We start from the raw sequence: 25,904 nt of genomic DNA, 5'->3' as shown, positions 1-25,904 counted from the left end.
CCCTTCCCCTTCCCCTTCCCCAACCCAACTCTTACTGACTATGACAGTTACGGCGCCAACTTCATGGGCTGGTTCTTCGGCGCTTTCTCAAACACACATCTCTGCCAAATCTTCGATCTCGGCTCAATGCTCACACTCGGCGCTGTTCTACAAGTCATCGCTCATGCGCTCCGATCTTGGAAACCCCCCTTTCCGCTGTTCACTATCACGTTCTGGCTTGCGAGTTTGGGGCAGGCGTATCAGGATACACATGGGAATACGTTTGTTTCTGGGGTGAGGGGGTCGCATCGGTGGTTGGCGTTTATTCATGCGATGTACATGGCTGGATGTCTGGTTGGACCTTTTGTGGCGACGGGTGTTGCGTCGGCGGGGAGTACGTCGCGATGGTACCTTTTCTACACTTTCCCACTTGGTATTGGTGTTTTGAACGTCGCGTTCGTGGTATACGCGTTTTGGGATACTCTGAGGTTGAAGAGGAAGCAAGCGCCTACTGAGCGGTCGCTGGAAGCTGATGAATCGCCCGCGTCAAGAAACGACGATGCATTTTCGTTGATGAAGGAGACTTTGAAGAACAAAAACGTCTGGCTGATTAGTCTTTTCTTCTTCTTCTTCCTTGGCGCAACACTTACAGCTAGTGGATGGGTCGTCGAGTACTTGGTCGAGGTTCGCAACGGCGACATCAATCAGATGGGTTTTGTACCAGCTGGCTTCAGTGGAGGGTCATTACTTGGGAGACTATTTCTTGCGGAACCTACACACCGGTTTGGAGTTCGTCCGATGATATTTGCCTTCACAATTCTCAGTATTGGGCTGCAAGTTTTATTTTGGCTGTGAGTCCGACTTGTGATTCTGAAGATTGAGCTGACATTGTAGGGTTCCCAACATCATCGCCGCTTCCATCGCCATCAGTCTACTCGGCTTCTTCATGGGCCCATACTTTGCCACCGTGAGTTCACTCCCCATCCTCAAAGTGTGCAACTAATCAGACCAGGGTATATCCGTTGGCTCCAAACTGTTCAATCCACGTATTCAATCAACAGCTTTGGCATTTGTCTTTGTATTCGCGCAGCTTGGAGGTTGTCTGTTCCCCATCATCACTGGTCTCATCGCCGCCAGCGCCGGAGTCTCAATTCTTCAGCCTGTTCTTTGTGCACTCTTGGTCGCTACGAGCGTTTCTTGGCTGTTTGTTCCGATGCCCAAGGAGGGTGACAATCCGACGCTGCACCAGGAGTAATCCGGGCCTGTTGTGTCCTGGAAGAGAGAGCGATACCTGCCTCGAATGCAATGCCTTGAGTGACGATGAAGAAGAGGTTTTAAGTTTATATGGGGGAGAGGATCTGGATGAAATAAAGAAGGGGGTGCAGTGGCAAGGGGGCATCACAAACACGCAAGGAGCTGGTCAGCCCTGCTGAAGAAGCATAAAATATCATCGAGGGACTCATTTTATCTATACAGCATAATGTACGCTTGCTCGCTCAGTAAAACTCCGATCAAACCAATTTGCCCCATCACATCCTCTTCTGAAAGAATAACTCAATACCAAATTGGCTTCCTTCTCCGCTCCCCGAATCTATCCATGTTTCATTGTATTGGTAGTGATGCCTAAGAACTGCAAGAAAGAGTACGAGATAAGCCTGATATTAAAGGAGAATTCATCCGCCGATCCCGTGTGGTACGGACGAATTGATCGTATCAATGATTGCTCGGAGTGGCTTCAACCAAAATTTCCCACCATAGTCTTTGGTCAGAGGGAGGGGGTAGAAATAATCGATTTCCTTCCAGAAAGCTTGTTAACCGATATTCAAATCCAGAAGATGAAACTTACCAAAAGCCACGTCGGTTCAATAACAGTACAACGATCCATGTACTGGAAGCCAGTAGGCTCAATCTTGTGATACACAACCCACTCCCAATCCCCGCCACCAAGAGCGCTATTGGGATGAATCCAAACATGATAGCCCTCCTTCAGTGTTCGATACTGGTCAGGTCGAGGAGAGTCGTCCCTCATCGCAGCGTGGAGAAAGAACCCTTTGGCGATGGCTTTGCGGATCTTGACGTCGTAGTCTTTGTCATTCGGGGTAAGAACTGAGATCTCAGAAACGTCAAGTTTTGCTTTGCACCATTTGATTAAATCCTTCTGTAGAACCAACGCCTCTTCTAGTGCCTCAGAACTCAGGAACGTTTCATTGCACCAGGTAGCTAGCTCCTGAGTTGACATGCTGCGCTTTGTGCGTAAATAGGCGCGTAGAGTGTTGAGCTCCGTCATGTGGTCCGACAAGGGAGCTGTGAATTGACCGTGTGGCAAATCGGCTGCATGTTGTGTCTCATGCGGCCTCAGGAATATGGGGTTCTTCACGCTCGCGAGAGCAGCGATGTCGATGAGTTCAGACAGGCAGCCTAGCTTGATGGCCTCATTGAATGCGTTGTACCAGGTGAGATCGATGGGAAGCGTAGCGGCGACCTTGCCAGCTGGAGTGATGATCCCGACTTCATCAATGAGATTCCTGCGTAAGATGTTTAGAAGAGGAGGAAGAAATGCGATGTCCGAATGCTTACATCGCGTTGACGTCCGTTATCCCCCGGAGATATACTTCTTCACTCGCAGGATCGAGGAAGTTGAAAGTACCAATAGAGTTGATCCCTGCACTCTTCAAAGCTAAAATGGCGGCTGGGACGCAGTCTTTCAGGCTACTGGTATACGAGGTCTCGTGCAACGCATCATACATCTCCCTCGTGTATAGGCGGTAACATAGCCCTGGTCGACCTCCTCCGGCGCATGCAGTTCTGAGATCGGCAGATGGTTTGGAGATTGGCCAAGGTTGGATGGTGGCGATTCTAACGCGAGGATTATAGACCGACTGCATCTCGAAACCACAGTCTACAGCAAACATCAGCTTGTCGCCACCGATGAGGATAGCTATTGACTTACCAACGACATAGACAATGCCTTCGACAGTATTACTACTCTCGGCGAAGTTGGTGGTAATAACACACCTACTCTTGTCTCTAGAACGAAGGGCTTTCGCCTTTTCTGCCTTAGATAGTTTCCCATACAATGGCAAAGTCTCCATATCTGGGATAGCGCCACGCAGCTGCGCGACCACACGGTCAACATGGATGTCAGTTGCCAAGAAGACAAGGATATCACCTGGGGATTGGTCCTGATGGATTTGATTCACCGTGTGACAAGCCGTCTCGCAATAGTCAGCCACAGCTTCAATTACGTGCTGGACGCCAACCGGGAATGAAGACCCTCCGATAGTGAGGCCATGCGGAACGTCGAAGTAAAGAGCGAATTTTTCGAAGTATTTTGTTGACATGATGACGACTTGGAGGTCGTAGCGGAGACCGATGGCTTTCTTGAGTAGAGGAAGAAGACGATCGACGTTACTTGTTGGCTCGTAGAAATCGAGGACGAGGCATGACTGGAAAGATGAGTTAGCCCCTAGACAAATCGAAGGTGGCATACTCGAACACCTACATAGCCGGCCATGGTAGGATTGTCACCGATTATCTGGAGAAGCATGCCCTCTGTCACAAACCTCAACAGCGTCTTGTCGCTGGTCTTGTTGTACTTCCGATACTGAACACCAACCTGTTCACCGTATGTGACGTCAAGCTCTGCTGCGACGCGCTGACCCAACTCTCTGGTTGCGACATTGTCAGGTTGGGTGCAAAGAACCTGTAGGTCTTTGAAGAGTTCGAGGTACATGACTCGCTTGGTGAGCTGTATCGAGTCTGCAGAGCTTTCAGGGTTAACGACCACCACCTGCACTTGATCAGTCACGAATCGCAATAGAGGGAGGATGTTTGTAGTTGTAGTTGTAGTTACCTGGCTATCCATGTAAAGTTGGAGGAACCTGTTGAAACCCTCTTTCTGCATGATGGGCAAATGGCAATACTGCTTCAGTGTTTCGAAGTAGCTGGGAGATCGGTTCACGCCGGGGCGAAGGGGATTCGGTTTCGCAAGTTCACATCCGAGGACAGTCATGTACATAACTTCCTCCGTAGTCTCATCGTCCATGATTGAGAGTGAAGCTTTTCTTGGAGCTTATTGTGATGGTAATTGATTGTGATAGTGATTGACTTTGATAGTGATAGACTGTGATAGTGATTGACTGTACTGACTGATTGTGTTAGCGATTGTTGGTGTTAGCAATTGATTGTGTTATGTTGAGATTCGAGAGACACGAGACTTGCCTTGTGAGCTCGAGTGAGCTGTGCTCCTGCAAGTGCGCACCCACTCGCTGTGTGGAAGTGGAAGGAGTTGAGGTGAACATGGAAATGACAGCCCCGACCTTGCTTACCTGCCAAACCCGTCGTGGACTTTCCGTGGTAGGTAGCGATCTTGGATTTGCCGAGAATTGCATCAAATCTCAAGGTAACCAAACCTTCTGTGTTGTTGAATGATGCTAGATTCTCTCCTTCACAAACAAACAAGCTCTCAATCATACAACTTTTCCCAACCAAGCATCCACTCAGCCTTCATCTTGTACGAATATTTCTTTGCACTTGCAACGATTCACTGCAGCACTTAAAATCATGGACACCCAAGGCCCATCCCACGGCTTCGCCTCCATCAGTCAAGAACCTGAGCCGCGCCTTATTCTTCGCGAAGGGGCGTATCAACCAACGATCACGCCCGAACAGTGGAAAGGCATAATTGGAAACGACATACCGCGTAACCACCAACCTGAGGCGTACAATACTTCTGGCTGGAAAGATTTTGTCGATTTAATAACGAAACACGTTAGACGGGGACGCTTCCACACGCACCGTGGACATCGTGAGATGTTTATAGTCTGTTCCCGAGTCTATGGATACAGGTTACGCTACACCATTTACCCATTCCTTAGCTATGAGACATAAGACAACACCAGGCGTCAAGGGTAAGCCTTGATACAAAGTTAGCTGTGGCTTTTCGAGCTCATGAGGAGGGATGAACGAACCATTAAATCTGGGGCGGCATCTGGCGCCAAACTCCAAGTAGAGATACTCGTCGAGTACATCCAACGCATCCATGATTCACTGCCGATGCCGACCGAGAGTAGTGTCGAAGATCTCCCGCTCTCTCTTCATGGATCCTGCCACAATCAGATCTGACAATTCATCCGCGTCACGAGGACCAACGTTCTCAAGTTGACCTTTGGCCACATAGCGGGAGAAGAGAAGATCTACAGGAAGTTCAAACAAACTCGCCTCGCTACCCTCACCACAATGAAGTTCCATAGCGTCAATGGCTCTGCGGATGTTCTGAAGATCAAGCGTGGTCACACTGCAGACATCAAAGCCGCGCTCCTTCGTAGTGTAAGGACCTTCCGTCGGGGAGTCTTGAACGACCTTGGCAAGCTGTTGCATCACAAAGATCAGATGTCTCGGGTCGAGAAGGTAGTTCTCGAGTCCGTCCCGCTGTTCCTGATAGAGGGGATCGTTGGGGCTCAAGTCACGAGCCTTGACGCAGCGTGGAGGGGCTTCGTTGGTGCAGTGACTTGCGAAGATTTCGGAGATGGGAGTGGACAAAGGTCCTGTGCAGGACTGCATGACGCCGCGGAGTTGTTTGAGCGGCTCAACCCCATCAGGGATCGGGGGCATCTTCCAAGGGCGTCGGTCATCAGTACGGCAGATGACAGCATACTGAAGGATCAGAGTAAGGTTGTCGGTACCCTCCATCTCGAAGACTGGGTGCGTCATGAGGCGGCAAAGCTCAAGACTGAAGGTATGGCCCCAGATCGGATCGTGAGTCTGAGCCCGAAGGCCACGGACAGGCGAAAAGATGCAGATCGGGTTCTCATCGCACTTGCGCTTGCAAATCTTGAAGAGGAATGCGAAATGGGCTTCGGTGCCAAACTTGTAGGTGATAGCTTCGGGGACAAGGCAAGATGGGTAGGCCGAGGCGTCGGTGAGGTCGGCTTCAGTGGGATACCCGACCCTGCGTAGATGAGCCTCGGGGGGCAGGTCGATAAGCATTGCCATAAGCTCGTTCATTGTAGATAGCGAAGACGATGGGTGAGGGTGAATGAGAAAGTGAAGATGTGGAAGTAAAAGGGATCGACGGTGTAAAATGAAGATGAGGGAGCAAGTGAGGAGGATGTATGAGACTGTGATGAAGGGATGAGAAGTGAGAGAATCTCTGGAAAAGATGCCAGGCAACCAAATGAATGAGCTCTACGCCTCTGGTGGTACAGAAATGCCCTGTGACGTCGCTGGAGCAAACAAATGGCTGACGCCCGTGGGCGAGCTGCAGCGGAAGTGAGATTTAGCCGTAGATATTCCGGCCCACCTTCTACCACCATAACAAACAACCTCCGTATCTCAAGTGAGGTACGGATGTTTAGGACAGCTATCCTAAGAGATGATAACATCTAAGTAAATTATTCTAAAGTATGGAAACATCTAGGTAAGTTTAGTGAATCTTGGTAAATCTTTAGACCAGTTAATTTGGGCGGCGTACTCAAACTCCAGAAGTCTCGTCAACCTCCAGAGACTCCCTCATCCATGATCCGAGCAAAGTGTTTAATGAGACCAGCCAGGAGTATCTAGGGAGAGAGATCATCGCGAGGACAAGTACATGGATGAGATCATTATCTTCTGACTTCGCATGTCCCTCCGAGGGCCGATGCAACTTGCCGCCGACTGACCACTTACTTAGAGGTCTGTGTCACCTTGATTTCCACCACATCAACTGCACGAAACTTCTCCAACAAGTAATTAGAATGCCCTGTAGTTGACTCCCAGCGGACTGTGATGGAGTCGCAAGAGTACGCTAAGGGCTTTGTGTGTAGTTTGTGAAGGAAAAGCCTGAAGAGATGGATGTAGCTATAGCCCTTCCTAAATCATTTCACTCACTCACTATCCTTGAAATTATAAAAAGGAAACGTCATATATATTACACAATACCGGGGATTCGAAACCGCGATCCACAAAAAAGAAGTAGTGGCGTCTTAGGCAGAGCTCTCGGCCCGCAAGCGTCCAACGCTTCTACGGAGAAAGCATCAGCGGCTTCACCGCTGTACCACCCTAGCGTGTGGTTCGCCTGACCACTACCCCCGTGAGATTGGTTTGAAACTTTGGTATATACCCCCTAAGAAGTCCAGCCTACTCAGAGTATTGCCGGCCGGCTACACGCAAAATATTTACCATGATAAAAAAGAATCACACAGGCGGATTACCTTGTCATGTCTAAACGAGTGGAACCCTAGCTAAAAAACGTAATCATTTACTAAGGTAAGTGTTTTCTAACCGACAATCTTCGAATTTGCAAGACTAAGGTACTCAAGGGAATAGCAGCTTTGGGTAGAACATCTGTTTCACAAGACAGGCAATGCCTCCAAATTAGCCCACAATAGCGTACAGCCCAAAGCGTATCTTTGACATGCATGTTAGGTTCTGGAGGCTGATATGCGTGTAGTTAGGCTTCTTACCTCCTCCTGTGCGTGGAATCTCTGTAAGTCTGAGTAAAGTGTAGGAAGCAAGTGCAAGTTCCTGCGCAACGTCAGAGTACCAGCCCTCGCCGTTGGCCTTCTTCATAGTCTTATGATTCTTTTTGATAGCTGTGTAGATGTTCTTCGTCTAAAGAGAACTAATGGTACTAATTTCGGCATCCTTTCCGCCGGGAGTCCTTTCGTTGTTACGCACTGGATGGACTTGAAGGCTCGAAGTCTTGGGAGTTCGAATTAGTTCGCCTAGCTTGACGATCAAGCGCTTCCGGAGGTCGTTGGTCAGTTCGTTTTGAGCGCGGAAGGCAACTACTTGGCGTCAAGAAACTATCGTAAACACATTAATTCGGCGAATTTAGACTGAAGCGGATGAAAAGGTCTCGGAGCAGCGCATCGGTGTAATTTCATCTATGGTGATTCTAGCCATTCGTCCTGTTGTTCTCCAGCCATATCAAAACCAACACTAGGCTCTGTCACCCGCTTTACTCCATCGTAGACACGTATCCTTCCTCTCATAAAGCCCTTAACAAAACTGATTCGTTGTACTCTTGGACTTCTTGCCAGACTCATTTGGGCTTAGTGCTCGCGTTGGGGTAGAAACGAGCGTGGGCTTCATCAAAAATGTGATTCTGAAGCCGTTCATTTAGAGACCTGGAGTCTTCAGGAGTCTTCTCCTTCGCCTGTCGCTCCCGCAATTGCTCAATTTCCTTATTCGCCGTGTCGAGCATTCTTTCCAGCGCGTCGACCAGCTTGTCTTTGCTCGCGATGGAGTTACGTAGGTCTGCGAGCGACTCTTTCAGGTACTTCGTTTCAGCTCGCAATTGGTCAATCTCGGCACTAAGCGTGACCTCCCGGCTTTGTGTCCCCGTTGTCGGTTCCGGGTCATTGTCGACATTTTCGACAGCCTTTCGCTTCTTGGGCTCCGACATTGCGTTGGGTGGGTGATCTTCAGTCCTGCACCGTCGAGATGCCTGGTCAGTAAAAGACTTGTGAACTTGAGTGAAGCTTAATGACATACAGTTCTGGGAGACAGTGGATTAATAATCGTCGTCTTGACAAATTTTCGCGTCAACCTGAGTCTTTGATGACAGAGTGAGCAAGGAGTGGACTTGCGGGTTGCGAGAAGAAGCGTTGTGGTGGGCGGCTCAAGTAACACAAGACCCACTCCAAGGCACTGCCAACTCTGCTCGGGCTGCTTTTGTTTACCCAAGCGCAATTCTGAGGATCGCTGAGCACCGCACGGACCATGCAGCAGGCTTCATGATCTCTTGTGTTGCTTCTCCTCCAACTCCACCCCAGTTCAAGCCTCAACAACAACAACAATGTCAGTACCTCCAACAGCCTCTTCTCTGGCCGCAAAACGACGCGCGATACAACCTTGGATAGCTGCTAACCTTGCCAAAGATTCCTTGTTCGTTCTATCCATTTACCTTCATCACCGCTGACAGCATGTGAGTTTCCCGTACTACTTTCTCATCTCCAACTCGAAGATCCTCGTTTTCAGCCTCGCTTTGTACCACTTCAACTCCCATTTTTTCTCTCTTCCAATCCTACGCATTCAAAAATCTGAACCAGCTTGAGTCTCCTGCTGACCGCTTCAGGTCCGCCGCCGTTCCCTACAGTTGTGGGCTATGCCTCAGGAACGCCATGGACTGGTCCCCGAGCAAGTCCCCGCGGGCAACCGAGGAGTTTCCTCGACTTTGTAGCGGAGACTGTAGGTTTCGCATACCCTATAGCTACTATGTTTACGCTGATTCCCTATTAGACGACGCTGAGGAACACCCCTGCGACACTTGTGATGATGATAACGTTGAATGCTACCCTGTGAGTACTTCCCCTGTCCACCGCTGCTACTCTGATACTAACCTCATCCAGGGAAATGAGCGGATGGGAGATCTGCTTCACCGCTTGATCAAGCACATCAAGGCCAATGCTCATCTCAGTAAGACGGCGTACGAATCTGACGCCAAGACTATTCGCCTTCGTAAGAAGGCCAACCGAGCTCTCGCATCGGACTTCGATGCACACGACCTGGCGTATCCGGAGGACCGTCGCGCTGAGCAACAGGACGCCATTGCCATCAACACGCTCGCCTGTTTGATCGACATCAGCAACAGTCAGCGCATTCAAGCACAGTGTGCTCTCGTCAGTATTGGCCTCAACTCTCGCTTCAGCTCCCAGATGCCCGCCCGTTGTGGTCCCGAGAAGATGCCTGCGGAGTGTCTTGGAGAACTGAGTTCTGATTCTGAGGAAGATGGGGAGAACTAAAGTTCGGCAATTTGGGTACCTGGCAACTACGTGATTACGATGTGGTATCGGATCAGGAATGTGTTGTATCCCAGCTTTGCAATAGTTACTTCAGAAACTTTACCACATGAGGTAGAATGAAACTTTATTGAGCCGCCTTCTCTTTGAGTGAGATTTTGCTCTAGGTTCCCTCATTCAATGTTAGGTCGTGCCGAGATGCCGATATCGTTGAACAGCCGCATATCGCGCTGCATTCACAAGCCAATTTGGGGCAATCATGTCAATTTCCACAAAGTCCTTTCTGCTGATTCAAGTTCTCGTGTACAACTCTCAACTGTAAATAAAAAATCTCGCCCACAACTTCCACCAACCCTCACCAACATCAGACACGCAAGACGAAGATATTCGGGAACGCGTTGTTGACCACATAACCCCACCCAATTGCATTCGTCTACTGGAGGCGGCCGAATAAGAAAATGCCTGCAATGTCTTGAGTGACCTCCACCCACGCGGAGACGACCTTGAGAGTCAAGGAGAAGGTCGCCCCAGAGGCACTGGCGAGCGGACTGGCTGGTCTTCCGTGAGGGTCCCAGACGCTGTTTGGGCCTCGCGCAGCAATTTCATGGACCTTGACTTCAGAATTCTGCACGCCCATCATGTCGTTAAGCTGCAACAGTGACGGAGCGATGTATGAAGCCAAGGCAATGGTGACAGCAACAAAAGCGACGAACATGATCAAGGCAAATGCCGCAACCAAGATAAGCTTACGCAAGGACAGAAAGACCCAAAACCACTTTGACTGTCTTTGGGAGACGCCCTGGCCACCCGACTGGTGTTGTGCCTTGAGATCTTCGATCTCGCTCTGCAGGCGGTCCCGTGGATGGGCCATCAGGAGCCTCCCGTCCTGATTGGGAGACATGACCACGGGCAGCATGAGGGGTTGGTACCGAGGGAGGCGGCGCATTATGACATCTGTGGAAGTGGGATAATCTTCTGCATGTCATCAGTCAAACTCTCTTCTGTCGTGGGGCGAAGCAGTCTTACTACTGAAAGAAGGAACGGCAGGGCCCCAGCATATGTTGGCTTCATCAAGAAACGTTGCGACGGTGTCAGGGTCTCTGACGAATGTCAGTTTGACTCTGCGGTTCAAGCTTGTGGACATGCACTTACCATGAGAGGGTACAGTGCGATCTTCAGGAGTCGCCACTTGGTGAAGTTGATCCTTCGCGACACGGTTCTCAGGCTGTGCAGAAGTATGTTAGCAAAGTATCGCAACATGCTAAATGAAGTTGATGTTCATACAGTTTGCGAACATACCGCGCCTGTCTTCAGGAGTTGATAGCTTTTACTCTCCATGGTCACAGTGCTTTGAAAAGAGGCTTTGAATGAATGAGGCTTTGGATAGATGAGGTTCAAAGAAAGTGGAAGGTCAGGGTATCGATGTCCAAGTTGCGGGCTAGAAGTGTTATTTGTAGTTGAGACTTGCGGCTGAGACCTTATTCCGGCAGAGAGAACCGAGTGGAGGGTCAAATTGGGTAAGGAAAGAGATGAGAAGTCCGAGCTCGACCTTGCGTGGTTGAAAGAGAGAGATCTTGGACCTTGATTAAATGATGGATGGGTAACAGTTATCCTTGAGAGAAGTTGGATGTGAACAAAAAGAAAGTGGGGGTTTGCTGTCAAATTGATGATGAGCCCTAAAACTGAGTACCCCCAGTGAAAACGGGAGATTCGCGTACCCCAAGACAGACCCACAATTTGCTCACATGGATCCTCAGACGTTCGCCAGACTTGAAGTGGGGTGGAAATGCATCCTCTCATGTCTTGCAGGGTAGGTCAGAGGCTCAAGCCCTCATCAGAAGACTCATGGTTTTATAGAGAATGCGCACTGGCAAGTTGTCCTGCTATAGAAAGACTGTGTGATTTCCTGCGTCTACAATGCGATGAGATCGCCGCTGATAGGTTTATCACGGAACTGGCATTCCTAGGTTCATTGCTATTTCCAGAACTGAACAGTCCATGCTGTGCATGAACAAAACCGTGGAAGAAATGTCCGTTCTCATTAACATAATGCAGTTGCTGGAATAGCGAGTTACTTGATAACAAAGGGCAATTGAATCCTTGTATCATGGAATGAGTACAACTCTGTAGAAAAATATGAAGCATTTGATCAAGGTTGTCTTGATACCCATCAAGTCTCTAACTTAGGCAGTCCCAAGCACCGTGACAGCAGTGGATATCCGTTCACAGTGAACCAACAAAACAGAACAGGGCCCTGTCATGTTCCACCAATCATCTTACACAGCCGACACACGAGGTGAACCTAAATCGTGGATCTCTCTTGGGTGCATTGTGAATTTATGATACGAGACGCTCATGGACCTGGTTAATGATCTATCGAAGAATCCAAGCCTCCATGCTTCTTTCATAATGTTTACAGCTCATAGACACTTCACTATCAGCCTTTGGTGACGGCTTCAGGCACTGTTCCTTCACTGTCGAAATGTGGAGACTGTGGCGCACTGCCTTTGTTGCTTTGGGTACGCTAGTTCTCCAGCGCTATCAGCGCCCCAAGGTACTGTCTGGTCATCGAAGAATTTCATGCACCAGTGAATCAGACATCATCAATTCACCTCAAGACTGGCGCAAGCTACCAAGGGCTGAGCCGCATGGCCAGCAAGTATTTCTTGAAATACACAAAGTTGCGCATCTTTTCCTTTCGCACCAACTTTCATCCAGTTCTCATCTCAACCATCCGTCACAACTGCACGACAAAACCGCCACGATGAATAACGACGAGACCGAAAGTGCCCCTGGGGATGAACAGACCCAACTTACCCCTGCAGACGACCAGGAGCCAACATTATATCACCAGGGCCTGCCCGGACCCTTCTTGGTAGTCGGCCAGTCGCTCCGCCTTGTCGGCGCCATCGATGGGCAAGGGAATTTCCAAAGTCTAGCACTACAAACTTGCTACGGCCTGCCAAGCCACCAACAGAAGGTCAGTTTGCGTGACTTGGCGGATGGTTCTCAACAGATCGTTCTTATCGAAGGGAGTGACGAGGCCTTGAAGTTGCTTTTGCTTGCTTATGAAGCTGCAGCAAGATTCTGCCGCGATGAGCGGCTTCGGTCGTTTGAGTATGAGGTGGTCGTGGACGATGGACAGATGGATGACTCTTGAGCTGGTATCGATGAGTACGTTGACTGAATTCTCCTAGAAGACATGACTGATAGTTTCGGTGATTTAGGTCATATATCCGGTCTCTTCGATCGGCCCTTTTGTCGACGCTGTCAGTGAGAGTCGTTGTACAGAGAGTACCGCCGAGAACACTGGCCATCCAAGCCAACAGCAGTAGTATGAGGTGGGACGGCGGGAAGATGCATTTGAAGTATTGGAAGAGAGGAGAGGCGTAAATGATTGACGAAGGCGCAAATGGACATACCGATTGTCTTGTTCATGGTATCTTCAGTGCTTGCCACCACGGCTAAGTCGGGTTTTGGGTAAATTAATGAGAGGAAAGAATAGAGATTGTGAAGTTTCCCCAACATGATGTTTGGGATTGTTAGGGATGAGGACAACCCATCATAAGCGTGATACTGTAGCGTCTTGTTTAAGGACTTGGGACTTGAAGTGACTGTAATGTCTTTGTTTCGGCACACTTCCCAGCACCAGCCAAGCTGATACGTTCATTGAGAATCAAGGCTGGGACTGGAGGACAATACCTGGAGCGTATTGAAGCTGTCTCTTACTGGAGAGCAAGCGTGATAACTGACAGCCTGAACGCCGAACGAGAAGTGGGTAACCACCCGTCCTGTCACAACCTCTTCCATTTCCAAAAAAAGAAAAAAGACAAAAGATCATGTAAGAGACAGAAAAACAATTTAGAAAGCCATCAACAGAACGGTTGTCGGCAACTTGCCAAGGTCGCTGCGGGGACGCTCGAAACCTAAACCTCTGGCTCAAAACGTTTCATCCTCACTTAAGCGACGACGTCAACCGACAAACAGGCTAAATCAACGTTTCGCATCGTTTCATCTTTAATTTTCGAGCCAATCACAATTACATCAATTGCAACCATATTTCTAAGCTTCAAACGGTTCCTATTAATAGTAGAAACAGAACCGTTTCAGTGGCGATAAGACGGAGCTGTGTGCTGGAAACAGAAGAGCTTCAGACGAGATTGTTTAAGCGACCGTTTCTTGAGTCTAGATGGGGACGCGAAACGGTCGCGTGCTGGAATTAGAACGAAAATGGGTGGGAGAGGCCTGGTTTTTGGCTCCCTCTGAGGGAGAAAGGTTTGAGGCTATTTCTGTATTCCTTGGCTTCACTGGAGTGAGGAGTATAAATATTGGACTGTGTTCGGTCTCCTTACTAACTCTCATCACCTTATACTCAGTGTTCATTCAATAGCATCATTAAAAAGTTCATTTCTTGATACCCAGTACGAACACATCCCCAAAATGCCTCTTCTTCGAAACATCCACAACCGACGAACGACACGTCAAAGACACATCAACCCTCATCGAATCCTCGCCACAAGCCTTCTCCTTCCCGCACTCGCCTTAGCCGACGATGAGCCTACATCCTCAACGGACCAAGTCTCCGAGCCCTTCGTCGACCAAGTCACAGGTCTCACAATGGAGCGCTTCTTTGGTGTCCGAACCTCCTTCACATTTGCCCTCGCCTTGCCTGACTCTGCGCCTGCGAACGGGACTGCCGGGTCTTTCATCGGCCAACTACAATTTCCATTAGCCAATGGCGAAGGATGGGGTGCCGCGGGCTTGACGGGAGATATGGAAGGAAACTTCATCCTCGCTGCATGGCCAGATGGAAAAGGAGGAGTCATGGCTTCGTTTCGACAAGCGATCGATGAGGATAACCCTGCGGAAGTCAAGGGCAACTTCAAAGTGAGACCGATACCAGATGGCGTCTCAGTCAACGAGACATCCCTCTTGTACACATTCCTCTGTGAGAACTGTCTCGACAGCACATTAGGTCTCGGTCCTGAAGCTGCTGTTGGAAACGCAGTGATGGGATGGGCGCTGTCTGAGAGGCCTCCTAGAGGAGACCCTTCAAACCCTGGTGCGTTCCTTGGCTTTCACGAAAGAGGCTTCGGTCCCTTCACTGCTCGGTTGGCCCAAGCCAAGACAGCAGGCTTCGATGCCGTTGCGGCCAAGGCGCTGGACCCCGTGGGTGACTCGGGAAGCGCTGTGGCGACGGTACCCAACGCGTTCCTGGACGGTGGTAGTGATGATGAGGATAGCGGTGACGAGGGAGCTGGAACAGGAGGTGCGGTCGGAGGTGGCAATGATGTTGATAGTGACTCTGGGGATGAGTCAGGGGATGAAGAAGATGACTAGATGGAGGATAGAGTAGTTAGCATCTGTGTCGCTTTCACATTTGTACATCATGGGTTGAGCCAGCTTCTAGACTTAGCGTTCATCAAACCTTTTACTCACTACTTTCCCCCGAAGAACTCAGCATCGTGAAATTTCGTTGAAGAGATTGTGTAGAGATGTCTGCCGTAGTGCTTTTGTTATGGTCCCTGATTGGCTGATCTTTCTCATGGTGTGAAAAAACAGCCCGGACACACTCTGCTGTCAACGTTGGCGTTGAACCCCACACCGCGGGAGCCCATTATCTTGGGCGCCTGGGACAGTCTTTTCCCTTGCGACGAGGTGGGACTGTTGACCGTCGGCTTCTGTCCTTACCTACCTAGCCACCTGTGGCGTTTGTGAAAGAAGCTGTTTGCTGGGATTCACATCTGCTAAAGTGGAGCTTGTGTCACTTGAGTGCAGGCCACAACTTCACCGCAAAGACCAGTCACTCAATCTCACACCTGCCCTTTTACAAATCCTGCAAAGAGGCCAAAGAAGACGGCGCCGTAACCTCCCACACTCGCCCGCTATCTATCTTCTTTCCAGCATGTCTCAGCAGGAAGCCTTCGAAGCGTGCTTCACAAAGCACAACCAGGCTTGCCAATCCCTGCACAAGAAGTTCTCCGAGGCCTATAAATCTACGTGTCGGGCTACCTCGCGCCTTTGCTTGGATATTATGCATCACCGTGACAAGAAGGAACTTACGGAGCGGGCGAACGAGGCAATCTCAACCATCTTGAGCCATCTAACAGACATGCATGAGACTGAAACTGCTCTTTGCGACATTACACGACAACCTTTGCAAGACCAGCAACGCGAAGTCACCGCACTCCAAGAGAAACACGAGGCCGAACTCAGAGACAAGGATGAAGAGATCAAAGCCCTGAAGGAGTCCGTGAATGATCTGCGCGAGAACCGCCGAGACAAAGACGACATGATCGCCATGACCAAGGAGATGAACAACTTCCTTGTCGGTCAACTCCAAGAACAAAAGGATCTGTACAAGGCTAAAGAGGAGAACATGCGCCTATTGATGGCTGAGCAGAAGAAGCAGGCGGAAACACGACTGGAGGCAACTCCCAAACGCAAACTTCCGGCTCATGCTCGTTTTCCTTGAGGCGCACAAGAAGACTCATGCCGAGCAAGCGACAAATATTGGCTATCTGGGAGATCATAGCAAATGCTCTGACGGTAAGAGAACTCAAGAAAACGCCGAGAACTTGTCATCTAACAATCGAAAGTTGGGAAAGACACTGGACACCAAGAACAATGAGATCACTCAACTGAACCAGCAGAGAGGTTCCTCTGAGCCCTAGGCATTGGTCTGGAGGAGCTGACAGTGCTATTTGGGGGTCAGGAATTGTGAAGTGGGTTTTGTCGTACCTTTCCGTAGAGGATCAAACCAAAGAAATGAGAAAGCTATTCAAATGAATTGGTGTCTTATCCCCGTCTGTTATCAGTTCATCACACGAAAACTCTACTTGTTTCCTATGTCATGAAACTTTGTCGATGCCATTGTCACTGCCTGGATAGAGAAGACTGTTGAGATGGTTGAAGAGACACACTCACGGTCTGGTGTTTACTCAGATATGAAATCTGTATCAGATTGAAACACAATAATGCTTCACGATTGGGTTTTGGATTTTCGCATCAGATATAACCGGCTAGGGTTCCGTTGACTTTAGGGACATCCTGTCTTACATCAACGTGTGTGAAAGCACACACATTGCAAACATTTATTTTAGAGAGTGATCATGATTGTTCATTCTCGACACTGTCGTAATGTACCATAGCCCACCAGAGGTCGAAGTCCAAGCAGAGAGACGCTTTAAGTCCCGATGATGGCAACTAGACAATACTGAGTGATGGTCAGACGCCTCACCATCAGCTCAATCCCCGCCCACAACATCACCTTCATCCTCCTCCTCGCTCTCCTGCTCCACTTCCTCATTGCTCAGCCTTTCAAGTCCCTTTGGGCTGATGTCAAAAAATGCACCTACCATCTTCCTAAAAAGGGGTTCAGCTAACGGATCGCATCAAGAGGTCCAAGACAAAGGAAAGCAGTGTTGGCTTCTTCCTGGCTCATCCAGGTTGCTTTTGTTTTCCCAGTCGCTGTGGGGTTGTCGTTCTGGGAAGCATGTGGATCATCGTCTTTCAACTCTGGTTCATCCTCAACAGGGGAGAGGTCCCGGATTCGCACTTGAAAACTATGGCGGAAGCTACCACAATGAGGTGTCGCGTCTCGGTCTTGTCCTCGACCGCGGATACACATCGATTGACCCTTCTTCTTGGGGTTGGAAGGACACTCCGCCTTTCGTCGTGTTCTGACTTGCAGGTCGCGATACTCGAAGGATCTAGCGTTCAGTTTGCCGGTGCCCAAGGCTCGCCTTTTAGCAGCAGGTCCCTCAATACCCCCCATCTCATTCGTGTCTTGCGTGACGGTCGATGCTTCGATAGGTTTGTTTTTCTGAGTTTCCGAGGGGTGCGTCGGCCAGTGGGAATCGCCTCTTGTTGCAAAGGACTTGAAGCTTTTATGTGACTTCTTCTTTGCCATCGTTATCGCTGGGTGTGCCGTGGTGAGATGTGCGCCAAGGTATGTTTGAGAAGAGGAAGATAAGACGGGTGATGGCAGTGATCTTGCAGTGTGTTACACGACATCAGTCCGCAGTGAATGGCAGTGCACCGGCCCAGCTGTGTAGTTCTTGGTACCACCACACCCGAAGCTGCACGGACTAACCTACCCCCGAAGCTGCATCTTGTTTTTGTTCCGCTCTCTCTTCTGATTCTGAACTCCTCCTCTTCACATCCCCTCAACCTTCAACCACCAGCCACCGCCCTCAGAACAGCGCGCTCATCATGTCTGACGACTACCTGGACTTGAGTCCAATAGGTAAACGTCAAGGCAGATTCCAGGTGGCCGAGCCAGTGAATGTCTCATCCACAGCTTCCCGCCGCCCTCATGTGCGTGCATATTGTGTATATGTACCCAGATTGGGCAAACACTCTTGACTGGCGATGGGAGACAGCGTGCCGCGAACTTTGCGAAGAGTATCACGCCAAACAGACAAAGAAGGTTCAAGCTCCTGTATTCGACTTTCTGGTCGATCGCGAGGTGTGGGAGACGTTCTGTGAGTTCACTTAGGATTTGGTTTTGCCATAACTAACCACATTTTAGTCAGCGACATAAAGGATAAGATGGCGCCTCAGTCTCTGCTCAAGATCCCGCCATGGCCATTCAGAATAACGCCTCAAATGACCCAAGACAGCCAGCCCTCATCACCCGAGTACATCAAGTATCAGAGAGACAGGATGAGAATGAAACGCAAGAGAGCCAAGAGAGAGTCTTGGATATCCGACATCAGCCTGGAAGCCGCTCCCTCCGACGCCTCGTCTTCGTCTGTCCCACAAGTTCCTTTGCCGGCCTTGAACCCAACTTCAGATGCCTCGTCAAATGATGCTGGTGCCTCAGTCTCGCAAGCCCCTTCAACTGTTCCACCAGAAATCAACCTAAAAGTACTCACATCTTCGCTGCCGCGAGGCTCATCTGCACATTCACTACGACAGGGCCTTTGGAAGCTTGCAGGTGGAGACGATACATTCAGACCACCGATCACCGGGCCGTTTCAGATGAAGTTGCCGGATTTAGCCCCTTTGAACTGGTTCGTCACCGGCGCAAACTTCGAAGACTTGGCAAAAATCACGAGAGACTTTCTCCCTAGAGGTTTAGCTCTCAAAGTGGAGATAACATCAAACGACAGCAAGGACACTGAATTCCACGAAGTTCTCACATTGGGGTTCGCCAAGGGTTGTGGGGACAAGGCTTACGACTGGGCTGAGCTTCTCAGGTTCTGGGGCTACATGACGGAGTGGCTGTCCACGGTTTACCATGGAGCGTCAACGACACTTCGCCAGCATTTGTGTAAGGCAATAGTATCTCCAAACCGAAAGCTTGAACGTGTGTCCGCCAGACTAGATGATTTATACTCCATGCATCGCCAGTCATGTGGAGATGAAGACTAGTACGATGAGCGGGTAGGATTAAGGATGATAGCACGTACAAGATTCGAGACATGAATTCAGGTTAGGCTCTGTACCTAGACGAATTCAAACCTGAGCGCTGGCCCCTGTTGGCGAATCGAGCCGCCTTGGTACATAGTTGTAGCTGCAGCACTCTCAGACAAATACAATACCCATGGCCTCACATCTGTTCCTGAATGACTGGCAACTCAAGTTGAAAGTAATGCTGCATCGCGTTCATCACACACCAGTAGATCCAAATGGTAGTATGAAGAGTCATTTCTGAATCTGTAAGTCTCGAGTACTTGATAGCCCAATATTAAGCTGGTGTTTTCAGATGCGAGGTATCCAGTTCATAGGGTGTGGTTCATGTGCTGTAGACGTTCCCTTGAACAAAACCATGTTTGCCCCGCTTTTCTGCATTCACTGAGGTACTTACCTGCGGCACGCCGCAGCTCACCTGTGGAACTCTTCACAACAAGTCTCACACTTCCGCTCACAGTCTCTCTCCACCACAAGACGACATCTACAGGACGCGTGCCGAGCACACGGTCATATAACGAAATGGCCCACAACGACGACAAGAAGAAGCAAGTCCCCGATGACATAAATATCTCTGGCCCCCCTTTGCACGTATTGCCACACAGCGCCTTCAAGCATCCCCCGAGTGATAGGGTAGTCATCCTAATGGGCAATGGCATGATCGTGCGATACGCTGTACAACACTTGAACCAGTACGTTGGCCAGCTGGGGAGAAACCAGTTGGTTGTGTCCACTATCGCCGGTCACCACCCGCCGTATTTTTCCGATATGATGACACGTCTTGCGCCATGCAGGTCGAGGAAATCACGCGTTCAATGCAGAAAGACGGCCAGATCATCAAGGGATTGATTATCCCCGGTGCCAACGACTTCTTAGGCATGGTGTGGTTGATCGACTATGAGACGCTTGAGGATGAGGATGCCAAAACCAAGTCCAAGCCGCTGGATGACATGGCCAAAGTCAAAGAAACCTGACTGTGCTGTTCACATCCAAGGTGAGTCTGATGTTACCCTTCGCTCTGGAGAGCCTGTGGTTGTTGAGTTCCAGTCTGACCTAATCTTTACAGCAAAGCTATACCCTCATCGTGGAACGGCCGGCAAAGACGAAGTCAAATGTAACATCGAGTACGATGAAGAGGTTCTCTTGGGTAGCGACGACATGCTGTGGATGAGGGAGCCAAAGGAGAAGGCTCCGGTGGAAAAGGTTACCTGACAATGACTCCTGCGTGTCACGTTCTTAGATATGAATGTCTGGGGTGTATAGGGATGCATTACCAGACGGTGGCTACAGCAAAGTCTAATTGATTGTGTTTTTATCACTGTCTTCGTAAATCCAGAGTGAAACCCCAGAATGTGTTAGATGTCGGTAGGCAACGTGTTTTGGTGTCCAACATGTGGTGGAAAATAATCTGGTGCCTCCCAAACTTCGCCCTTCATACCATTGTAACCCAGTATAGTACAGCCATCAGTCTTGAGAATAGACTCAATCCAATACGGAGTGCCTCTCACGCTGTCTCAGAACAGATTGATTCAGGTCCCGGTAATCTTTCCTAAAATGATTGCCCTCTCTCAGAAGTTGACCTCCGTCTTATCTCGAACTAGAGAGTGATAAACTCCAGAAGCCGGCTCATGGTCTGGAACATTGCCATATTTGCACTGGCCTTCAATCCCCAAACTCCTCCGAATTTGGTCCTGCGAGTCTGCTAACCGAAGTATCAAAGTCATCTTGGGCTTGAGAACCCGCTGCAGTCAAATTATTCACTGTGATACAGTCCAGAGGTGGAGCAACCGGTTCTGCCCCACCCACCCTGATATCGGCTAGCATTATTCGTAGCTGGCGAGAGTAATCTCTCCACAACAACATTCACACTCACGCAAACACCAGTTCTACGACACAAAAGAATACCTTGAACACCTACGCGCGACACACGGTCACTCCTTAAAATGGCCAACGACAACGACAATGAGAAGTCCCAGAATGTCCCTAAGCCTAAGGCCAAGGACAAGGACGACGACAAGCAGTTGGCGAGTCGTGCTGGGCCACAGAGCGGACAGCACAACTCGTCAGTCGGAAATGTCAGCCGTGGGAGTATCATGAGCGTCCTCCCTCGCAACGCTCTGACGCTCGAGAAGTCGGGGAATGGGCTCGGTCAACAACAGGTTGGCCTAACGCATGGGCAAACCGGTCAGTTGGTACTGAACGAGATGTGCATGACGGACCTTACAGGCAACACCTCCAGGACCTTGGAGGTCTGCGGACATGAAGGCATCACTGCTTTTGTCTCGGCACGGAGACCCGATGATATCATAACTGGCTACCTCACCATGACCAACGCAAAGGACTGGCTCGCCAAGGACGCCAAGAGGAATCGGATCTCAATCGATGAGGAAGACAGAGAGGCCTACGCGGCAAGGAAAGCCGCCAGAAAGGCTAGAGAAGCTGCGCTCTTGCAGCTGGCGGACCAACGAGAGTCTGGTCAGCAAAGCGGTCAAGACCAAGGCCGAACTGACGACAACTCTCAGAGACACCCCCTCTGCGTTGGTTGCAAGTCAGAGAAGCACACTCTGGCTGAATGCCTTAAGGCTGGTGCGGACGGGTACATGAAGGGCTGCCCATTATGCAACACGATGGAGCATAGTGCCGGTAACTGTCCTCACCCAGCTCTCAAGAACAACAAACTCTTGAGCGTCCGATATTTCATCAACAATCGACGCAACATGCCAAGCTTCTTGGACATCAAGACTTGGTATCCCCTTGTCAACAAGAATATCCCCCAAAGTGACCTTAGGCAAGATTCTCAGTTCCCGTGGACACCTGAGTTCACCAAGTCCATCGTCGGCTGCATCGATGATCTCCAGCGCATGGTGGAGGAGAAGGGTCTCGGTGAGGTGAAATTACCTGTGGATCCCAGTGTGAATGGGTGGCCTAATGTAGTCGCCTACTATCAGAGCCTGAAGAGGGACGAGAAAGAGAAAGCCATGGGTGAGAAAGCTGCGGCGGCGTTTCAGGGTTCTTCCTTGGTGCCTGACTCGGAACCTACTGTGCCTGAGGAGGAGGAGGAGGAGGAGGAGGATGTCGACATGGCTGGCAACGCTCGGGTTGCTAGTCCTCCTCTGCCCACTGAACAATCTGCGGCTGCTCCAGGGCCTGTGCTTGCCGAGGCGGTAAACCCTGCCCATGCAAAGGAGCATCATGATGCATCGCAACGTCAACCCTGGGATGACGATAGCAGCGATGGCGAAATTCTCGACGATGACGACGATGACGACGACGACGACGACGATGACGACGACGACGACGATGAGGATATGGGTGTCAAAAACATGAAGAGACGCCAGGCTAAGCTGAAGGACGCAAAGAGGTTCGTCCGCGCCAAGGGCTGTCCCCCTGGGTGGTAATGGCTTGGGGTGGTATGAGTGGGTAGTAGAGTGGAATGGTCACCAAGTCTGATCAATTGAACTGTCGTCATCTCTACGTTAAATGTTTCCTTGAACTGTGAAATGCGTGACATGCTGCATTTTATCGCCTTTGTTAATCTATGGAGTCTGGAGTATTGTATCGGTCTGGGGGTAAAGTATGGGGTATTACATTTCGATGTTGAGTAACCCTTTACCCTCAATGGGCTCACCTTCTGCTACAGCACTGTTGATGCTCTTGAATTTGAGTGTTATTGTCTTGTGAATGAATGGTGGCCATTCGCTGCGTGACACTAAAGGGCAATGGGAAAAAGGCGAGGAAGTATAAGAAGGCAAGGAAATGCAAGAAGCAAGACAAGAAGGATTACCATAGACCACTTGCTGCTTTTTCATCGATTGTGCCTACATTGCCATCTCCACGTTGGATATCAACGAGAAGCTGCTTGTTGAAAATCAAGTGTTATTTGGTAGTATATCTACTCATCTTTTGGTTTCCATACCTTATCGCCCGTCGTAATTGGGCTTCAGGCCACCCGCCACCCTGAGCATGTTCTCAATCCCCAGTTTTGAGTCTCCCACTCGGTCACGATTTTCACACCCAATCGTTCACAAGTCTGAAGATATAAAGGTTAAATCTTGGAACTCGAGACTGCCATCATTGTATCGACGGAGGCCATGGTAGACTCCAAACGCCGGCTTGTCCTCTGGGCCATGGTCACATTCAAGCTAGCTTCAGTCTCGAATCTACTGCGAGTGTGTTGTTGGAAATGTGCTGACTGAAGTGTCCATTGGCATGTCTATCACCACCTGAGCTGCTGTTTATCGTCACGTTCACTTTAGGCTCTTCATGTCATCCTCGCACATACACAAGAGATCCTCACCCGTTTGGTCACTTAATTTGAGATGATCGTAAGCACAAACAAAGTCCGTATTGACAACAGCCTGCTCTCTGGGTATAATCTAACTCTCAAACTCTAACACAAAGCATGCTCGCATCCTCCTATCCTCCCAAGTCCTAGTTGTACTCGTCATAGTCCGGTCTAGGCAGGGTCTCATCCTTGTCATATGTCTCAATGACACTCTCATATTCTCCCGACCTGTCTCGGTTGTTTAGGATCCAGTCATCCACAATCCGCGGACAGACTCTTGTCCAGTCCTTGAAACAGACCTTACCGTCAAGTCGAATGAGGTGATGGTAAATGCCGAAGACAGGCACATAGCTTGGCTGGATACTCTCGGAGTCAAGCGTCATTCCAGCTTTGCTCACAAAACCAGTTATCGTACGTCGTGTCGATACATCCAAAAATTCGACTTCATCTGGCCATGGCCCACGCATAACTAGCTGGGATAGATACGCCTTGAACAAGTGAGTGCCTATTGCCCTGCAGCCGTTACGCGAGAGCGCTTGAGTCTCAGTTGTAAGTTCCCTTCGGACCGTGTGAATACCGTTTGCTGCAAGGGCTGAGGAAATACCTTTCCAGAGCTCATGCACCTGGACACAGCTAGACCAGTTCGCACGCACTGAAATGCCTGAGATCGGCACCGAATCAGAATCAGGAACCTGAGAGAAGTTCACGGAATCTTTGCCAACTCGGTTCCACAGACCAAGCGCAAGCCACATGTTTCCCTCGTCTCCTAAAGAGGCACTGTTCCCGGTGCACGCCTCGATCACTGCTTCCAGAGTGTCGGCTGGCTCTGGATCGTCTAGACTCTTATCGAAGTCGAAGAGTGAGAGACCTCCAACGCTTATCACTGCGGCTAATTGGATCTTGACCTGAAGAACCTCGTCGTCCTCAGTCTCGGACTCTTGCGCGATGAGGTATGCCAGGCGGTAGTCGTAGCTCACCCATGGGAGGACAGCAGCAAAGGCTGTCAACTCCCGACCCTCGAGGTTCATGGTCAGATGGCCATCTTGCTCAAGGTTGATGATGCCTTGCGTATGTAGGCGTTTCACCATGGTATTGTACAATGTATTCATACCTTCGGGAACAAAACATTGAACCACAGCAGCCGCATCGACTTTGGAACCAAGCGAGGTGACGGCGGCTATGAAAGCTCCCAAGTTGAGACTCCAAACGATCTGTCGGCGAAGGGCAGGCCCGTCATCCCACCATTCAAGGTTGGCATCTTCTCTCTTTGGTCGATCTACATAAAATGCAGTCGTTGAAGGCTTGGTGCCAAAGCGGCGGAGATGCGTCCTGACTTGTTGTCGTTCTTGGATACTCCACTGTCTCGTGGAGAACGTCAGTTGATTAGTTGCCATGTCAGTCTCAAGGGTCGTAGGATTTGACTCAGCGATGACATGGACGTGATCATATCCATGAAGAGGAAATGGAGAACAAAAGCCAGGAAGCACACGGAGGACAATGTTCTCCTCGAACGTTCCATAAAAGACTTTCCAGATCATTTCTATATCGTCCGAGTCAACAGAAATGTGTTTCCATGAATCGTCCAGATCCAGGATCTTCGCGAGGTAACAAGGTGCGATGTCGACGACAATTTGCTTTCCTTGTAAGCTTTCAATTCTCTCGATCGCTTTTCTGTTGAGCTCAGACTTGGACGCACAGTAGATGGTTCGCACATCTTCAGGCTCGGTATCAGACACGGTCCTATTGATATGAGTGAAAAGCCGTGGCGATTCGTACCCATAGTGCTCGACAAGTCTCACAAAAGCCTGATCGACGTCGGTGTACGATACTGTCAGCATCCGTGTGACATTGCCAGGCGCTATCTCGGCCGCAGCATGAACACTGACCCAGAGCGCCAGGGCACATGAAACACTCATTTCTGGGTCAATTTCGAAGACGAAAGTCGTTCGATCAGCCTCTGAAAAAGGTTCTGAGCTTGACCAGGAGTCTCTGACGAGCTTTAACCATTCCGCGTAGGTCATCAGGTGGGCGGACACTTCCCAACCCAACGCTGAAAATACGCGAGAAAAGTTCCAAAGGCTGCAAGCCGTACCAGGGTGCACGACCACTAACCCGTGTGAGCACCCTGGCTACTGAAGGGTCAGGAGGATCTCATACCACATCTCGTGTGTGGGTGAGTGGCTTGGCTCATACTTGTAGTGACCAAAGCTGGTGTCGCCAGCTGAGGTCACCGATAACCAGTCGCTCAAGCTTATAGAATCCATGTTAAAATGCGATTATCTGAGTGTTGAAGTGGTGATAGGTGTTGACAATGCGGCCTGCTCGCAATTGATAACAAAAGCTGTATTTACCCGAGGCTTCCCCGACATACTCTAGACTAGTATTTTTATATACTTTTTAAAGATTTATAGTATATACTTAATATACTTAATATTTTTATTTATAAAATTTGAGATTTTATATTATTTTTATATATAAAGACTTATTAAATATTTATATAT

General features: G+C 49.7%; 13 protein-coding genes across 13 annotated transcripts; 7 read left to right on the top strand and 6 right to left on the bottom strand.

The window, feature by feature from the left end:
• Window positions 1-63: 63 nt before the first annotated feature.
• FTJAE_7893 (tetracycline resistance) lies at window positions 64-1,234 on the top strand (the record flags this gene model as incomplete). Its single annotated transcript, XM_037354653.1, has 3 exons — window positions 64-830; window positions 874-946; window positions 992-1,234. The coding sequence occupies 3 exons, from the start codon at window positions 64-66 to the stop codon at window positions 1,232-1,234; spliced, it is 1,083 nt and encodes a 360-aa protein (XP_037205041.1).
• A 567-nt stretch (window positions 1,235-1,801) lies between these two features.
• Window positions 1,802-4,024, bottom strand: FTJAE_7892 (pre-mrna splicing factor rna helicase; the record flags this gene model as incomplete). The annotated part of the gene is made up of 3 exons (XM_037354652.1): window positions 1,802-2,504; window positions 2,557-3,425; window positions 3,482-4,024. The coding sequence occupies 3 exons, from the start codon at window positions 4,022-4,024 to the stop codon at window positions 1,802-1,804; spliced, it is 2,115 nt and encodes a 704-aa protein (XP_037205040.1).
• Window positions 4,025-5,025: 1,001 nt separating this feature from the next.
• On the bottom strand, window positions 5,026-5,985 carry FTJAE_7891 (uncharacterized protein; the record flags this gene model as incomplete). The annotated part of the gene is made up of 1 exon (XM_037354651.1): window positions 5,026-5,985. One exon carries the CDS (start codon window positions 5,983-5,985, stop codon window positions 5,026-5,028), a length of 960 nt encoding a protein of 319 aa, XP_037205039.1.
• A 2,017-nt stretch (window positions 5,986-8,002) lies between these two features.
• Window positions 8,003-8,365, bottom strand: FTJAE_7890 (uncharacterized protein; the record flags this gene model as incomplete). The annotated part of the gene is made up of 1 exon (XM_037354650.1): window positions 8,003-8,365. One exon carries the CDS (start codon window positions 8,363-8,365, stop codon window positions 8,003-8,005), a length of 363 nt encoding a protein of 120 aa, XP_037205038.1.
• Window positions 8,366-9,083: 718 nt separating this feature from the next.
• On the top strand, window positions 9,084-9,704 carry FTJAE_7889 (uncharacterized protein; the record flags this gene model as incomplete). The annotated part of the gene is made up of 3 exons (XM_037354648.1): window positions 9,084-9,150; window positions 9,202-9,260; window positions 9,312-9,704. The coding sequence occupies 3 exons, from the start codon at window positions 9,084-9,086 to the stop codon at window positions 9,702-9,704; spliced, it is 519 nt and encodes a 172-aa protein (XP_037205037.1).
• A 430-nt stretch (window positions 9,705-10,134) lies between these two features.
• FTJAE_7888 (uncharacterized protein) lies at window positions 10,135-11,039 on the bottom strand (the record flags this gene model as incomplete). The annotated part of the gene is made up of 3 exons (XM_037354647.1): window positions 10,135-10,676; window positions 10,728-10,926; window positions 11,001-11,039. The coding sequence occupies 3 exons, from the start codon at window positions 11,037-11,039 to the stop codon at window positions 10,135-10,137; spliced, it is 780 nt and encodes a 259-aa protein (XP_037205036.1).
• Window positions 11,040-12,183: 1,144 nt separating this feature from the next.
• FTJAE_7887 (uncharacterized protein) lies at window positions 12,184-12,861 on the top strand (the record flags this gene model as incomplete). The annotated part of the gene is made up of 1 exon (XM_037354646.1): window positions 12,184-12,861. One exon carries the CDS (start codon window positions 12,184-12,186, stop codon window positions 12,859-12,861), a length of 678 nt encoding a protein of 225 aa, XP_037205035.1.
• A 1,280-nt stretch (window positions 12,862-14,141) lies between these two features.
• Window positions 14,142-15,041, top strand: FTJAE_7886 (cellobiose dehydrogenase; the record flags this gene model as incomplete). Its single annotated transcript, XM_037354645.1, has 1 exon — window positions 14,142-15,041. One exon carries the CDS (start codon window positions 14,142-14,144, stop codon window positions 15,039-15,041), a length of 900 nt encoding a protein of 299 aa, XP_037205034.1.
• A 565-nt stretch (window positions 15,042-15,606) lies between these two features.
• FTJAE_7885 (uncharacterized protein) lies at window positions 15,607-16,176 on the top strand (the record flags this gene model as incomplete). The annotated part of the gene is made up of 1 exon (XM_037354644.1): window positions 15,607-16,176. The coding sequence occupies one exon, from the start codon at window positions 15,607-15,609 to the stop codon at window positions 16,174-16,176; it is 570 nt and encodes a 189-aa protein (XP_037205033.1).
• Window positions 16,177-17,082: 906 nt separating this feature from the next.
• Window positions 17,083-17,613, bottom strand: FTJAE_7884 (uncharacterized protein; the record flags this gene model as incomplete). Its single annotated transcript, XM_037354643.1, has 1 exon — window positions 17,083-17,613. The coding sequence occupies one exon, from the start codon at window positions 17,611-17,613 to the stop codon at window positions 17,083-17,085; it is 531 nt and encodes a 176-aa protein (XP_037205032.1).
• Window positions 17,614-17,915: 302 nt separating this feature from the next.
• On the top strand, window positions 17,916-20,330 carry FTJAE_7883 (uncharacterized protein; the record flags this gene model as incomplete). The annotated part of the gene is made up of 5 exons (XM_037354642.1): window positions 17,916-17,949; window positions 18,050-18,187; window positions 18,235-18,978; window positions 19,579-19,810; window positions 20,057-20,330. The coding sequence occupies 5 exons, from the start codon at window positions 17,916-17,918 to the stop codon at window positions 20,328-20,330; spliced, it is 1,422 nt and encodes a 473-aa protein (XP_037205031.1).
• A 731-nt stretch (window positions 20,331-21,061) lies between these two features.
• Window positions 21,062-22,516, top strand: FTJAE_7882 (uncharacterized protein; the record flags this gene model as incomplete). Its single annotated transcript, XM_037354641.1, has 1 exon — window positions 21,062-22,516. One exon carries the CDS (start codon window positions 21,062-21,064, stop codon window positions 22,514-22,516), a length of 1,455 nt encoding a protein of 484 aa, XP_037205030.1.
• Window positions 22,517-23,549: 1,033 nt separating this feature from the next.
• Window positions 23,550-25,667, bottom strand: FTJAE_7881 (uncharacterized protein; the record flags this gene model as incomplete). Its single annotated transcript, XM_037354640.1, has 3 exons — window positions 23,550-24,466; window positions 24,515-25,482; window positions 25,561-25,667. 3 exons carry the CDS (start codon window positions 25,665-25,667, stop codon window positions 23,550-23,552), a joined length of 1,992 nt encoding a protein of 663 aa, XP_037205029.1.
• Between the last annotated feature and the right edge of the window lie 237 nt (window positions 25,668-25,904).

This window comes from Fusarium tjaetaba (genome assembly GCF_013396195.1).
Source record: "Fusarium tjaetaba strain NRRL 66243 chromosome Unknown NRRL66243_c0000161, whole genome shotgun sequence".
In the NCBI taxonomy this organism is placed as follows: Eukaryota; Fungi; Ascomycota; class Sordariomycetes; order Hypocreales; family Nectriaceae; genus Fusarium; species Fusarium tjaetaba.
The sequence above is the reverse complement of the archived record's forward strand: the minus strand, read 5'-3'. Positions and strand labels throughout refer to the sequence as shown.